The sequence below is a fragment of the Lynx canadensis genome, chromosome B3, assembly GCF_007474595.2.
Source record: "Lynx canadensis isolate LIC74 chromosome B3, mLynCan4.pri.v2, whole genome shotgun sequence".
NCBI classification, from domain to species: Eukaryota; Metazoa; Chordata; class Mammalia; order Carnivora; family Felidae; genus Lynx; species Lynx canadensis.
Window position 1 is genome coordinate 81,375,449 of NC_044308.2, and position 16,120 is coordinate 81,391,568.

Genomic DNA, 16,120 nt, shown 5'->3' on the forward strand with positions numbered 1-16,120 from the left:
ATATTATAAATACCACCTCCTGCTTTATACTTTGCCTTTTCACTCTCTTGTGTCTTCCAATTTAGTTATTAATTTTAATGACCACTTTAACAAAATGACTTTTTATTTATGTTTAGTGCTTTGTGTCCTGCTAGAAAAATCTCACACTACTCACACCATTCCTCAACCATGCTGGCTTTTCAATTCCTTGAAGGAAACTTCTCCCTACTTGTATCTTGAGAGTTTTTCCTCCTTTTTATTCTTTAACTTCTGCGTCACATATTTCCTCAAGAAACTCCTCTGTGACTCCCAGGGTATGTTGTCCTCTGTGTTCTACACTCTCATAATACACTGTACTTGCTTCCAGAGAAGCTCTTCCAGTTTTTAAGTAGATTTTTGCAATATTTGTTTAGTCTATTTCTCTATCCAGGAGTGTGAGGATCAAGTCTGTTTTGCTCACCACTGAATGCTACCCCTTTCGCTTAGCCCGGTAACTGGCATATAATAGGAGCCCATTAAATATTGTTTGCTTATAGTTTTATGTTTGTGACATTTTGTGGTCTTTATAGAGAACATGTCTGAGGCATAGAGAACAGTAACAAGATACTTCTACGTTAATCATATACATTGAAAATACTTGCTCCATCCCTTTCTGTTTTGGGGAGTCTAAGAGATTGTGGAGTAGGGATGCTTTTCCCATTCTCTCTGAATTAGAGTATACCCTCACGTAGGTGTTCACATTATTTGTTTTTCCTTTCCCATTTCTTTTCTTTTCTTTCTTTCTTTTTTTTTTTTTTTTTTTTTACGTTTTTGTATTTATTTTGAGAGAGAGAGATTGAGAGACAGCAGAGAAGGGGCATAGAGGGCGACAGAGAATCCTGACCCAGCTCTACAGTGTCAGCATGGAGCCCACTGTGGGACTCCAAGTCACAAACTCTGAGGTCATGACGTGAGCCGAAATCAAGAGTCAGATGCTTAACCAACTGAGCCACCCAGGCACCGCCCTCCCATTTCTTGAGTGATATATTTATGTTCAAGTTGAAAGCTCTACAGTGAGGGGACTATATCACATTTCATATAAATGGCAGTAAAACTGCCCAAGCAATGGGTATATTATATAGACATAGTGAATAAAGAAATAAGGTGTGTGATATTAGCGGTGTTTTCTTCTGGCTTTTTGGAGATGGTATTGAATTACCGAAGTACAGTGTGATTTATTTTTTATAATGCTTTGCATCAGCAAAATGGCATCTATTCGATGCTTAGAAAAAGCTTAGCTACAAATGTATGTCCCTCACAATTTGTCTTCATTTGCATGTGTTCTGAAAAACTTTAGTCTTTTCTGTTTCTCTTTTCAGAGAGAAGAATAAATTTGATCACCTTATCTATATGTTTCATTGTAGACTATCACTGCTGTCCTTCATTTAAAATGCACATGTTCTAATAGAGATACCTCCTGTAATGATGATCTTTTTGGTGGAATTGATAGGATGATATACACATGTTATCTCTAAGCCTCTGATAATTGTGTTTCCTTATTTTTATTTTAGAAGCAAAGCACTGCTTTAATTTCCATTAATGAGAAAATGGGATTGGGGCACCTGGGTGGCTCAGTCACTTAAGCATTCAACTCTTGATTTTGGCTCAGGTCATGATCTTGTGGTCATGGGATCAAGCCCTGCATCGGGCTCCATGCTAAGTGTGGAGCCTGCTTGGGATTTATCTCTTTCTCTCCCTCCTTCTCCCCCTTCCCTCTCTCCCCCTAAATAAATAAGTAAGTAAGTAAGTAAGTAAGTAAGTAAATACTAAGTGTGGAGCCTGCTTGGGATTTATCTCTTTCTCTCCCTCCCTCTCCCCCTTCCCTCTCTCCCCCTAAATAAATAAATAAATACATACATACATACATACATACATACTAAATGTGGAGCCTGCTTGGGATTTCTCTGTCTCTCCCCATCTCTGTCTCTCTCTCAATAAATAAATAAACAAACAAATATTTTTTAAAAAGAATGGGATTAAAAGAAATATGAATAAGGATTATATTTGCAGAAACTGTCTATTTAACAAATGTTTATAAAGTATCTCTTTTATGCCAGAAGTTAGGAAATTCAGAAAGAGATGGACACTTTCTGTAAGACTTTAAATTTTTATTTCAAATAATAACATTCTGATAAGAGCCAAGAGTTTTTTGCTAGAAGTGTCCTTTTTTCAGTTATGGAATGAGGATGATAAAATACCCATCTCATAAAGTTTTTGAGATGAGTAAATGAGATAGTTCATCTAAATCATTTACCCCCAGTGCCTGGTATATAATAAGCACTCAGTACTTGTTAGGTGTTATTCACTATGACACTTTGTTCACAATAACCTCTTAATTATTTATTTTCCTGTGTTTCTGCTTAGTTTTTCTGTATTGCTATCAGGGCTAAATTTCTAAAAAATGGGTCTGATTTTGTAACATTACCTCGATCATCTTTCAACTTGAAAAACCCTTTGTTGGGCCATCTTTCCAACTTGAAAAACCTTTTGTGGTTTTCTGTTGTCTCAAGAAGAAAGTCTGAAACACATGAATGGCATCTAGCACGTTAACCATCTGACCTTCACCTCCCTTTACCAAGCCAGCTTCTGCCTTTGCCCCCCATTAGCTTGTAGCCCAAATAGGCCATGTGTGGCTACGTTCCCCTGACTTGGCTTGTGTTCTTCTTTCCACCTAGAATTCCTGCTGTAGGCCTCAACCCTTATTCTCATCCTTAACCTGAAGAAACAATTCCGAGCAATGTGGGCAGCTCAGAGATACCTCTTATTCTTCCCAGACAGAATTTTTTGATCCGTGTTATTTTTATCTCTTTAACATTTATCACATTATTAAAGTTAATTACATGTGTCTTGCTCTCCCACTAGCGTGTGAGTTCCCTTTAGAGCAGAAACAATAACTTATTCATCATTGTATCACTAGAACCCAGTGGGCACTCAGTAAAAACTTGTTGAAATAATGGATTGAGATTTGGTTTAACTTTGTTTTGATTTCAGTGGTTTTTGTTATTCTAGGTTCTGGGCCTTGTCCAAAATATGAGTGTTTTCCAGTGTCCAAAATGTAAACATAAAACTCATATTTTTGGTGCTGATGGTGCCAGAAGACTAGCACGGACCCTTGATCTTGATGTTCTAGGTAAGACCATAGGATATTCTTTTGCAGAGGAAATGGCAGAAGGGGAGGTGTGGATAAGATGATGATGAAGAGTGTCTCAGAAAATGATGAATTGTCTTCAGTTTTGTGTTTTAAATTAAGTATAAGGAGTTGTATGTGTTTGTTAACCTTTCTTCGGCTTTATATATTTCATTAGTGGGAGGCTTTTTGAAGAGGAGGTTTGTTCTGCCAATTATCACTTTTACCATAAGCAAGAACTGCCTATAATTGAGTTTGAGAAGAGTTTTGTGGTCTGAGTTTTGTAATTTGAAGTCCTTATTTTAAATAATGGTCATCACTTTGTTTGCTAAGCTGAGAACATATCTCTCAGTATAAACAGATAGGCATATGAAAATACCTGGTCAGTGTGTCGTAGCAACCTTTGAAAGTGTCAGTTCTTGGTGCATATGAAAAAATGCCTTTCTGATAAGTTCTGAGTTTATCAGTCCTTTTGCTCTAGAAAGATAATATTTTCTGTTTTCTGTAATCTTTTTATAATGTGTTTGCCATGTCTGTGAAATATAGTACCTGAAATTTACATTGTACATACCATTCACGTTACTGAATTGAAGGATTAATTAGTGTTATGGGAAGTGAACTCATGTGTTAAGTGAGCAAAACACAGATTTTAGATAAAACATGATTTTTGGAAAATCTACAAGCAACTTAATGGACATTTTATGAAACATGTGTTGATAATTTTCGTTATGAATGAGTTTCTGTTCTGGGCAAAGGCAGATGTTAGATGCTGAATAAGGGAGGAATAGAGTGAATTATTAGTTTTAGGAAGTTAACAATTAAGATCCCTTAGAGATCAAGGAATTTCACAACATTGTTTATTATAATTAAACTTCTAAAAGTTGATGTTAAATGTGTTATTGTTATTATGCATTTGTACTGTAGCAGCCACCACAGTACCAGGTGAATACTAATGTTATATTTTGATACGTTGCTTTAATTATAGCCACTAATTATACTCTGCAACTGTTTTTTATTTAACTAACCTAGAAAGTTCAATTTCCCAAATCTGCATAATAACAACAGATTGACATACACTTATGTAATAAAGTAAATGTGTAATTATAATGGCGCTATTGAATTATGCTGACAACATTATAATTCCCTGATTTATAAATGGGTGGTATGATATACGATATTGTAAATCATTTATTTAGAATTTGAAATATATCTCTTAGAGAAGCAATCACACTAAGTTACATTTTAACCAAGAGCTCACAAATGTGTAGTTACCCTGAGAATGTGTCAGAAATACTGATTACTGATCACGAAAAATGGATAGTGTTTATAGATGGCTGTATCTAACAGTGTTATGGGAAAACTAATTTGGAATCCCAACTCAGGGCACATCTCTTCCTTTTAATGCAGTCATGGGGCCCAATGAGACTTCCATGATCTGGAGCAGGGGCTTCAATAACAAAGAGGTTGTAGTCAGGAAAAAGGAACTGAAGTCAGGGAAAGAGCTCTCCCAGCTATGGCCTCCTGGCTGGTTGAACTTCCCGGGGGCCCTAATATGTCCTTTACTGACTCCCGGGCTGCCTCTTAATTTATTTTCATCCATTGGGCTGCACTAAATAATTATTTGGGAAAATGGCTCTCAGAACTTTCTCTGTAACAGTTATGTCTCTGAAATATGCCCTTGCTTCTTTCAGACCTGGCCCCTTAAAGGTGCGTTTCAAGGCCAGACTGCATTTTACCCACTCTCCATACCATTACTCCTTTTTCTCCTCCTTTGTGATGCAACTGTTAGCCCATTACCACTCTCACTATGGTGTGCCACCTATTTTCTAAAAGGGTTTTCCTCTTTCTTGATCAACTCTTCTGTGCTTATAGATAGGATTATGAGTCCCTGAAAGTCACAAACTATATTGATAGGTGCCTATATAAAGGAGAAGGTTGTGCCTTTTTTCTTCCATTATTGCAGTAGAAATGAAAACATTCAGGTTTCCTTACTATAATGGCATAAATCAAGAGAAAAAACTTTGGTTTCTAAGAATTTTATATAACATATTTTCCCCTACCCCCTGTGACAGTTTCTTACAGGCTTAAGTTGATCTATAGAATAGACATCAAATTTAAATGACTACTGAAATATTCATGTTTTTTGTCATTTGGCTATTGAACATTTAAGAAAGATTTAAAGAGTTGATTAAAATCCCCAAATTTGCTGACAAGAGGAGCATGAATTACCCGTTCCTCTATGCACTTCATAATATAAATTATAATAGGTTTGTAATTTTGTAACATATACTTCTGCTTTATTTAAGTAGCCTGGCATGGTGCTGAATGCCTTATTTTGCATAAACATGCTCACATACACACCAGGTTTCAGTAACCTTTGCATGGATTTGGAATTGTTCTAAGAATGCTCAGTACCATGATGAGTCAACTCTTCTACTTAAGACTCCATTTACAGCATTTTAAGTCTAAGCCTTTTGAAAGGCTTCATTTGTGAAGGTATGGTGGAGTCAACTGGACTATGGATCAGAGCATTTTCACCCTAAATTCTACCACCTAATAGTAACATATCCTCAGGAGAGACACACAATCTTTCTGACAAGTCTGTAGTAGAGGTCTTATATACTTGCTGAGATCTCATCAAGCTCACAAGTTATATATAATGCTATATAGATTAATACATAAAGAAAAGTAGTTAGATATGATAAAGAGGCAGGTCGTGGAGATAACAGATCTGGCTTACTTTCAGGCAGTTCTCTTAGCTCACTCATCTGCCAACCTCAGGAAGATAATTTATTCTTTTTTGGGGCTTTGTCTCCCCATCTTTCCCTCTTCATTTTCCTCTTGTTATTTAGTACGATGTGTCTATATCAGATATTACAGGGAGAAATAATTTTACAAATGTCTTCTAAGCCATTTCTTGCTAGAAGACCCACAGCAAAGAATAAATCAGAGTCCTTATCCCTTGATTGGCTACCATATAGCTTTCATATACACATATACAATGTCTGAACTACCCTCAAATGGAATATGTTGCCCCTAATTTTCATTTGACATTTCTTTTTTAGAGATTTAGCAATATGAGGATAGTCATAATTCAAGTTGACTTGAATGAAAATTTTGTTTTTTTTCTGAAGTTCACATAGTGAAATTCCAAATGCCTGTATAAACTTTTATAGTGCTAATGGATGTCTGGTGGGCTCTTTTAGGGGACATTCCCTTACATCTCAGTATAAGGGAAACTTCAGATACAGGCCAGCCGATTGTGTTTTCACAGCCTGAAAGTGATGAGGTAAGTGATCTTAAATATGTATTTTAGTATCTTTTTTTTTTTAATTTTTTTTTTCAACGTTTATTTATTTTTTTTGGGACAGAGAGAGACAGAGCATGAACGGGGGAGGGGCAGAGAGAGAGGGAGACACAGAATCGGAAACAGGCTCCAGGCTCTGAGCCATCAGCCCAGAGCCCGATGCGGGGCTCGAACTCCCGGACCGCGAGATCGTGACCTGGCTGAAGTCGGACGCTTAACCGACTGCGCCACCCAGGCGCCCATGTATTTTAGTATCTTTTTACAGGATATACACTTTTTGATATTTAGGAAGAAAGTTGGGAAGATCAAGTTTATCTATTTGCAGTCCATATATTAAATATTAGTTAACTTATTCAAAGCATCTTTAAATAACTATATTATATGGTAAGCATACCATTGCTGGCTCTGAATTATTAGCTGAACAGGTTCACTTACAAAGCCATCACCTGGGGTGCCTGCATGGCTCAGTTGGTTAAGCATCTGACTGAGGCTCAGGTCATGATCTCATGGTTCCTGAGTTTGAGCCCTGCATCAGACTCTCTACTGTCAGTACGGAGCCTGCTTGACATTCTCTGTCCCCTCCTCTCTCTACCTCTCTCTCTCTCTCTCTCTCTCTCTCTCTCTCTCTCTCTCAAAAATAAATAAAACATTAAAAAAAGTTTTTTAATTAAATAAAAAAAGAGCCATTACCCTACTAGTTTTCTTATGAAGAACACTAACAATGAGCATTTGTAAAATTCTTATCCTGCTGCCTAGCAGTATCTAACTGCCCAAGATTATTGTATTTGTATTAAGTTGTATAAGTTCAGCTCATTGTTTTGAGAAGGGAACATAGTGTAAGGAAATACTAAGTTGGACATAGGGAAATTGTTATACTGCATTAGAGATGGGATTTTCATTGCCTTTATTTTTAATAAATATGATTGGGGAGATGAGATGGAAAACTAGTTGTGTTTCATTAGCCAGCATCATTGGAGATACAGTTGATAGGTTTTCAAGATTGCTGAAGCTTTATGACTTTAAGAATAAATTGTTTTATTTTATTCTCTTTGTTAGATGGAAATACAATCAATCATATGTATCTCTTCTGTCCTAAGTAGCACTTGTTGTGTAAGCTAGAAGCTGAGCTATCACCTGGTGCATCAGTTTTGATGTAGTTTTTGTATTCCTTTGCTGAAAAGCCCCAGTCAGTCTTCTAATAGCTATTCTTTTTTTGTTTTTCCCTTAGCTAATGGGTATAGCTTTATAGTACTGTTCTTTTGACTATCTATAACTACTACTCCTTTCATTCCTAGCTTTCTCCAATCTTATGTGAACTAGAAAATAAAAGAGCTGAGCTTGGTTAGAACCATGAATGAAGTAAGAACTGTAAATAATTCGACAGTCAGGAATGTTGGATATGTAAAGTACATTGATTTTGAGTTCTTTCTCTCAGCGGCCCAAGGTCCTTTCCATTTCTTAAGAGTCAGTATCTATGGTATAGGTGATTGAGTTGCTGGGGATAAGATCTCTGAGGAAATAGAGTGTAGTGTATTGCACTTATCATTGTTTTTCTCTTTTCCTGCCTTTTAGGTGGTAAATGTGAAATTTCTTTTTCAATCTTTTCTTAGAAATCTTTCAGATAAGCAAAAACCATAACCTTTTATTACTCTCATAATTAAAGTCTGCCAACCCAACTATCATAGGTGTACTTTACGCAGAATGAAAGTTGTATGAAAATTGAGTTTAATTATACACTTTTAAATGCCTCCCAAGAACAGACTAAAGACATTCTAAGGTGATTTCTTATGACTAAGAATAATTACTTACTACATTATATCAATTACAAATTTAGATTAAAAAAATTTTTTCTTAATGTTTATTTTTGAGACAGAGAGACAGAGAGAGCGAGAGAGAGCACAAGCAGTGGGGGGTGGGGGGGTGGGAGGGGGAGCAGAGAGAGACAGAGACACAGAATCTGAAGCAGGCTACAGGCTCCAAGCTGTCAGCACAGAGCCCGACACGGGGCTCAAACTCATGAACTGCGAGATCATGGCTGAGCCAAAGTCAGATCATGACTGACTGAGCCACCCAGGCACCCCACAAGTTTAAACTTTTTAATATTTTCTCCACTTATCCATTATTGCTGTTTTCTTTGAGATTTCTCAAAAGCGAGGAACCTTTCAAGCAAGTTAAAGGAATGTAATGCAAAAGAAAACATATAGCAGCCATCAAAAGATAATATGATTTAAAACTCTAAACAGCAGTGTTTATGTAGTTTTCTGGAGTTGTTTTTTTTTTAAATCTCATTTACATTGTCATAAACGTTAGACCTATTGTTTTACTGTTACTGCCTGACATTTATGAGAATGAGAACAGCCTAAGCCTTTGTGGTTTGTGCTAGATTTGATTTGGTGAGGTCTTGGCAAAAGCAGTGAGAATTTCACGTACCACGTTCTCAACCTTAAATATTGAAGATTTCTGAGCAATTTTAGGATTTAGACATGGCCATGAAAAGGAAAAAAAGAAATTAGTGCCTTGTATTTATTCTGTTTCCGTGGAAATTATTACATTCATTATTATGAATCATCCTCCTAGTAGTAGCCTTACAGTGTACCAAACATTGTCAGACATTTTGGTTACACAATTTCTATGCTTACAACTTAATACAATATATAAATAGTCCCCATTTTGCAGACAAGGAAACTGAGATTTAAGGAATTTAAATAGTTTTCCCAAGGTTTCAGAACTAATAAGTGATAAAACATGATTAACAGACAAGTCTTTTCCCTGCAACTCAATAGTTCCATTTTATCATATACCTTTCGGGTCCTATACTAATAGCTATGATTTCTTTAATTTGTTTTAAGAGAGTACAGTACTTATGTGCATTAAATACATTATCTTATTTGCTACTTCACTCTCCCAGTAACATCTAACTTTCACAGGAAGTGAATACCTAAGTGATACTGATCAACTTAAAATATGATTTGTACTGAATTTAAGGCACTATCAGACAGCTGTCAGGAGTTAGAGTACCAACTAAAAAGTACCAACAAGCTGCTACCTTCTCAGTCATTAGGCAAAACCTTCTGAAATGAGCACTACTGAGGAAAGGAGAATAGTTGACTCTCCAAATATAAGTAGCATGAAATAGCCAGAGAAAGCCATAGAGGATGGGAGAGGAAGTGGACACTTAGGATTCAGAACTCTTAAGTTCAATAGCATTGCCTCTTGTTTGTGTGATTATAATGATTAATTCAACTCTATCTACTTTTTGCCTTTCCTTGCGTCCAGGAAACAAGTAATGGACGCATAAAGGACTGATATTTTGTGCTTTCATCCTTTTTATCAAGTAAAAATCTTAATATTGACATACAGAAAGGTGTGCTGTAAGGTATTCCTGATAAAGACTTTCAAAGTGGAAACTATTATCTTATAATTTCTAATTTACTGTAACCTTATAATTTTAATAGGATTATGTATGATGAATTAGGACTTCAAATCCTTAAAAACAAAAACAAAGGAAAAAAGTTCCCTGTAAAACTTCTTGCACTTTGTTTGCCATCCATTTCCTTTAACTTGTTAATGATAGAGCAGACAAATAGCATCCAGCTATGTTATCTGTGTTTGTAGATGCCTCAATAAAAGATCTCGAATAGAAGTGTTATTTTATGTATACCTGAGGTGATAAAAAAAAAGAGAATATTAATAGTTTGAGAAATCAGAATCATATTTTTTAATATATGATATGTGTATATTGCCTTTTTGCTAGTTATGGATTAAACAAAAGGCAGGGATTTAGTTTGCTTGTTCCTCAGTCAGGAAAAGTACCCACAAGTACATGTTCATAAGAGCTCTTCAATGAGATTGTAAATTACTTGAGGACATAATAGTAATAATTGCAGCCACTAATATTTATTTCATTCTTTTGTGCCAGCACTTCACATACCTTATTCTTACTTAATATTCCCCAAACCCTTTGAGATAGCTGCCGTTGTTATTTTTTTTTTAATTTTTTTAAATGTTTATTTATTTTTGAGAGAGAGAAAGAGAGCTGAGTACAAGTGGGGGAGGGGCACAGAGAGAGGGGGACCGAGGATCCAAAGCAGGCTCTGAGCTGATAGCACAGAGCCCGATGCGGGGCTCAGACCCACAAATGGTGAGATCATGACCTGAGCCGAAATCGGATGCTTAACTCATTGAGCCACCCAGGCGCCCTAGTGGCTGTTGTTTTAGATATTTTGGAGATGTGGAAACTGAGCCTTAGAAGGGTTAAGTAACTTGCCCAAGGCCTCATAGCTAGTAAGTGATGGAGCTAAGATTTTAACTCAGGCCTGTTTAACTGCAGAGGCTCCAGGTCTTCACAAGTGAACTATTCTGCCTTCCTTTTGTATCATTACATCCCACAGATTTCCCAAAACAGTGACTCGCACATGATAAGAACCAGAAATTATTTGTTGAAATGATACTGCACTGGCTGAAAAAATTCAAATTCAACAGTTTTGTAGAAATTGAAACTGTTAAACTAAGCACTTTTAGAGATTTCTCAGCAAATGACAACCTAACCATTACTTTGAGTGTGATATATTGAAAGTTTAAGCTTGGAGATAGTCCATTAAAAAGCAAAGGTTAAATGTAGCAAATTTGATTATTCTGGAATCGTTCAGTGTTTTGTGTAGTCTGATAGGTTTATGTCTCTAATTTAACATAAGTAAGAGTTTAAAGATGATACAATGATGGCTTTCTCTCAGCTTGCCTTAGTGAACTCTAAATTGTCGTCACAGAAATATTAGGCCTAAATACTCAGAAAAGCTACTAGGAGATAAAAGGTATTTACAGAGATGCATGGGTGAAAATCAGCATACTAGATTTAAGAAAAATATTTCTTTACAAAGTACATGGCATTTCCATTTTTATTTTTTTTTAACTTTTTTTTTTTAATGTTTATTAGTTTTGAGAGAGAGAGAGAGAGAGAGCAAGCAGGGGAGGGGCAGAGAGAGAGGGAGACACAGAATTGGAAGCAGCTCCAGGCTCTGAGCTGTCAGCACAGATCCCGATGCAGGGCTTAAACTCACAGACTGTGAGATCATGACCTGAGCTGAAGTCGGCCGCTTAACCAACTGAGCCACCAAGGAGCCCCCCTGGCATTTCCATTTTTAAACAAAACTTTTGTTTCTGTTAACTATAGCAGAGAGTGAAACCATTTTTAGATAAAGCATTATGACTAAAATTACTTGTACTTTGGATTTACTGTTTAATATGTAATGTAGTAGGGGAGCCTGAGTGGCTCAGTTGGTTGAGCATCCGACTTCAGCTCAGGTCATGATCTCACAGTTCATGGGTTCGAGCCTCGTGTTGGGCTCTGTGCTGACAGCCTGCTTCTGATTCTGTGTCTCCCTCTCTCTCTGCCCCTGCCCTGTTCACACTCTGTCTCTGTCTCTCAAAAAGTGAATAAACGTTAAAAAAAGGAAATATTTAATATGTAATGTAGTAGAAGGATCTAGGCTTTGGAGTTAGGTGGACCCAGGTTTGACACTTTCCAGCTTAGTGACTTTGTGACTGTTTCTTTATCCAAGTTGAGTTGATGATGCTTATTTTACATAAGTGTGATTACTTATGCAAAGTACTTGGTATAGTAGGTACTCGATAAAAAAATGTAAGGCTTTATTCATATTTTGAGAACTATTTTTTTTTTAACATTTATTTTTGATAGAGAGAGAGGTGGGGCTGAGAGAGAGGGGGACAGAGGATCCAAAACATGGTCCATGCTGATAGCAGAGAGCCTGACGCGGGGCTCAAACTCAGGAACTGTGAGATCATAACCTGAGCTGAAGTCAGACGCCTAAGTGACTGAGCCACCCAGGTGTCTCCCTTTTTTTTTTTTTAATTTAATGTATATTATTTTTGAGAGAGAGAGAAAGAGCGAGCAGGGAAGGGGCAGAGAGAGATGGAGACAAAGAATCCAAAGCAGGCCCTGAGCTGACAGCACAGCCCAATGCAAGGCTTGAACTCATGAACTATAAGACCATGACCTTATTTGAAGTTGCATGCTTAACTGACTCAGCCACTCAGGCGCCCCAAGAACTTTTCTTTTTTAAAAAATGGACTCTTAAGTGAGATTTTAATACTTTTCTGATAAAATAAAGCATAAGTCAGCTGTTAGGGCTCAAGTATAGTTTTCAAAAATGAAAATGTGTCACACTTAAAACACTTCTGTAAGTCAGGGTAAACAGACCTCAAACAGTTCTTTTACCATGCAGAGTCAGAGAGCAGTCAGGTTAGGTTCAAAGACCAGCTCATCTGGTATTAGCTATAATGCTTCAGGCGAGAAAGACTGTTCACCTTTCTGGGTCTAGGTTTCCTTATCTATAAAGTGGGATTAGTGACAGAATTTATCCCTTAAAGTAGCTGCCCGTTTAAATGAAACATTACTTGGTAAATATTAAGTACTCAAGTAAATTTTAGCTATTATCAACCATAGTATTGTAGTAGTGGTGGCATATTCATAAATCTAAGTATATAAACATATAAATTAATGGTTTTTAGAAGACCTTACTATTGTGTCTTACAGTTACTTTTTATAGATAAGATAGGAGAAATAAATAACATTTGCGTTGCAATTATTCAAAACTTAAAAACATTTTTGTAAGGTTTATTTTTGAGAGAGAGCATGAGCTGGGGAGGGGCAGAGAGAGACACACACACACAGAATCTGAAACAGGCTCCAGGCTCTGAACTGTCAGCACAGAGCTGGATGTGGGGATCAAACTCTAGGTGAGATCATGACCTGATCCACCCAGGCACCCCTAATTATTCAAAACTTTTAAAATGCAGATGTCATGACCATTGTTCTGACGGGACCATGTAGGCATTGGGATAGTTTGTGACTAACACAGTGACCCACAGTGGCTTAGGAGTTGCTCTTAGTATTTGTCTGCTCTGGGGATCCCAAAGATGAAGAGTGTAACAACCTAACCCAGGAATTCTTGCCTGGTACCCAAATTTCACCAGGTGAAGGAGCCTAAGGTGCTCATTGCTGGTATTGGATGCCATTCTCAGAGAGAATAGAAAATGCTCCATAGGGTGGTAATAAACAGCCCCATTTGAAATGACTAACAGCTCTTATGCCAAAGAAGTTTGGGCAGCATCTAACTCACGATATCAATTTGTCACAAGAAGAAGATACAATTTTTCTACAACTGGACTGGGTTGCTAGTTTGATGACATGGGAATTAGAGTTTGAAAACAGTAACTGCTGGTATTAAATATTGTTTTCAGAAAGTCGCCTTCTAAGTAGCTGCCCCCTAAAAATGCTAAAACCCTCTCTTCCCTGCCCCACCTGCAGTGTGCATGACACCATCTTCTCACTGCTGAACTTCCTCAGCTCACTCATCCTTTAGACTATTAAATTCAGCAGGCAGCTATGGCCAACAGTTCATGAGTCATTTGATGTCTGCTGGGGAGAAATGTAGAACAAATGAGTCTGTTCTTTTCCAGGCCAAAGCTTACCTGAGGATTGCCGCAGAAGTGGTAAAAAGATTGCCACCACCTCTAAAGTGAATTCCCCAAGTGTTCTGGAAATTTGCCTGGTGCTTAACAATAAGAAGACCTTTGGAAATCAGCAGTGTGGTGATGCAACCTACAGGAATAATAGAATCATGGTTATTTTCTTTTATTTCTAAGGAAATAATGTCTTATTTTCAGATTTGATTTGCTAAGCAATGACTCACAAGTAAAATTTTTATATATCAATGTTAACTGCTACATTTAGGAATTTTTTTTTTTTTTTGAGTGCTGATGTGTACCAACTGCACAGAACTGCATTTTTTTTTAATGGAACTACCCCTTGGAGAATCATGAGTTTATATTATAAGCTCAACCTTCAATTCAGGAGAGTTAAAACTGTATTCTTTTTGTGGGACTATGGAGTTAGTCATTTAAAGGATTTATTAACTGCATACTGATATAAGTGTGATAACTCCATCAGTCAGTTTGGTCTGAGTTTCAATCTTGTCTTGGACAGTCTTGGACACGTTCTTAATGTAAAATAACTTCTGCTTCATCTGGACCAGGCTCTACCCTAAACTTACTGAATATAATCTGCAGGGGTGGGGCCTGGACATGTATATTTTTAACAAGATGACAATGATTTTGATGATTCTGGTTATGATGGCAATAGTTATAATAATAGGTAACATCTATCAGGTGTTTCCTTGTGTCCGTATAGTTAATCTTGCATTCGTATGAGTGGGGTACTGTTGTTACCTTCATTCTATAGATGAGAAAACTGAGATATGGGAGTGTTAAGTGTTTTGCCGAAGGTTTCTGTTCTAGCAAGTGATAGAGCTGGAATTTGAACTTGGACAGTGGGATACTGGATCCTCCCTTTTTTATACCAAAGAACATTTGTTTATTTCAAAAGAGAAATACGGTATTCAGCATTTCCTCCAACTTACTTGACCATGAAGGCCTTATCCTATCCCTTTTAGGAGCATTTCATGGAGTTTGTGTTTCAAATGATACACTTTGAAAAGCATATATCTTATCTAGTTGAGGCTCAAAGATATTTGGGGGAGTTTTCCAAGGTCAGGAAACAAAATAGTTATAAAGCTGCAAGTACTGATAAGAATCATTAGTTGACCCTCAGTTACAAAGAAGTGGTCTATGACTTTTGGCAAATACCTTGACTTCTTCTGCTTTGTAGTTAAACAGGTAGAAAATTAGGGAGTCACATGTTGTTATAAACATGTTTTCACACACTTGTATTCACATAAAAAACTGTTCATGGCAATTTTATTTGTAGTCGCCAAAAACAACACAGAGCTTTTCAGTGGGCAGATGGTTAAACAAAATTGTGATCTATCCAACCATGGAATACTACTCGCCAATGAAAAAGAACAAACTATGGATACCTGCAACAACCTGGATGAATTCTAGGCCATTATGCTGAATGAGAGAGCCAATCCCAAAAGGTTTTATACCATATGGTTCCATTTATGGAGCATTCTTGAAATGGCAAAATTATAGAAATGGAGAACAAATTAGTGGTTTCTGGAATTTAAGGGGAGAAGGTTGCAGGGGAGAGAATTATGTGTGCCTCTAAATGGGCAACATAAGGAATCATCATGAGGATGGAAATGTTCTTTGTTATGACTGTGTCAATACCAATGTCTTGGGGGATATTGTACTATAGTTTTGCAAGATGTTACTGTTAGAGGAAATTGGGTAACAGGACACAATGGAATCTCTGCACGTGAATCTACAATTACCTCAAAGTAAAAATAAAATTTTAATTAAATAAACACGTGTTGCTGTGTCTGAACTGAAATGTCTTGGGCCAAATTATCCATGCTAATTAAAATCATGAATAAAAGTATTTATGAACACACGGTAATCATTCTTCATCACTGTGAAAAGGAGGTAATGACTTTAAGCTGTAGATATATATTTGTGTTTTTATTGACTTTTAAGAGAAGGCTGATACAAATAATCATTGAATACTTCTAAATACCAAAAAGCAGACCTGAACCAGGCTTAACTTTACCTAGAGAAAGAATGATCTAAATAAGCTCCAGAGGCACTTAAAGTTGTATGCCAATTTAATACATCTCATAGAGAAATGGGAAAGATCATTTTATTCATAAATACATTACTTAGAAAAGAGCTACACATATAATCACCTGCTC

At 36.7% G+C, this 16,120-nt stretch overlaps 1 protein-coding gene across 2 annotated transcripts in view; it reads left to right on the top strand.

The window, feature by feature from the left end:
- Window positions 1-15,736, top strand: part of NUBPL (nucleotide binding protein like) — a 226,491-nt gene extending 210,755 nt beyond the window's left edge. Inside the window, exons 9-11 of one of the 2 annotated variants that reach the window (XM_030318898.2) lie at window positions 3,028-3,148; window positions 6,352-6,434; window positions 13,932-15,736. In XM_030318898.2, the coding sequence (XP_030174758.1) occupies window positions 3,028-3,148; window positions 6,352-6,434; window positions 13,932-13,994 (267 nt within the window). In that variant the 3' untranslated portion in view covers window positions 13,995-15,736. The remainder of the gene's footprint in view (window positions 1-3,027; window positions 3,149-6,351; window positions 6,435-13,931) is intronic. The other variant, XM_030318897.2, reaches the window with a different exon arrangement.
- The last annotated feature ends 384 nt before the right edge of the window (window positions 15,737-16,120 follow it).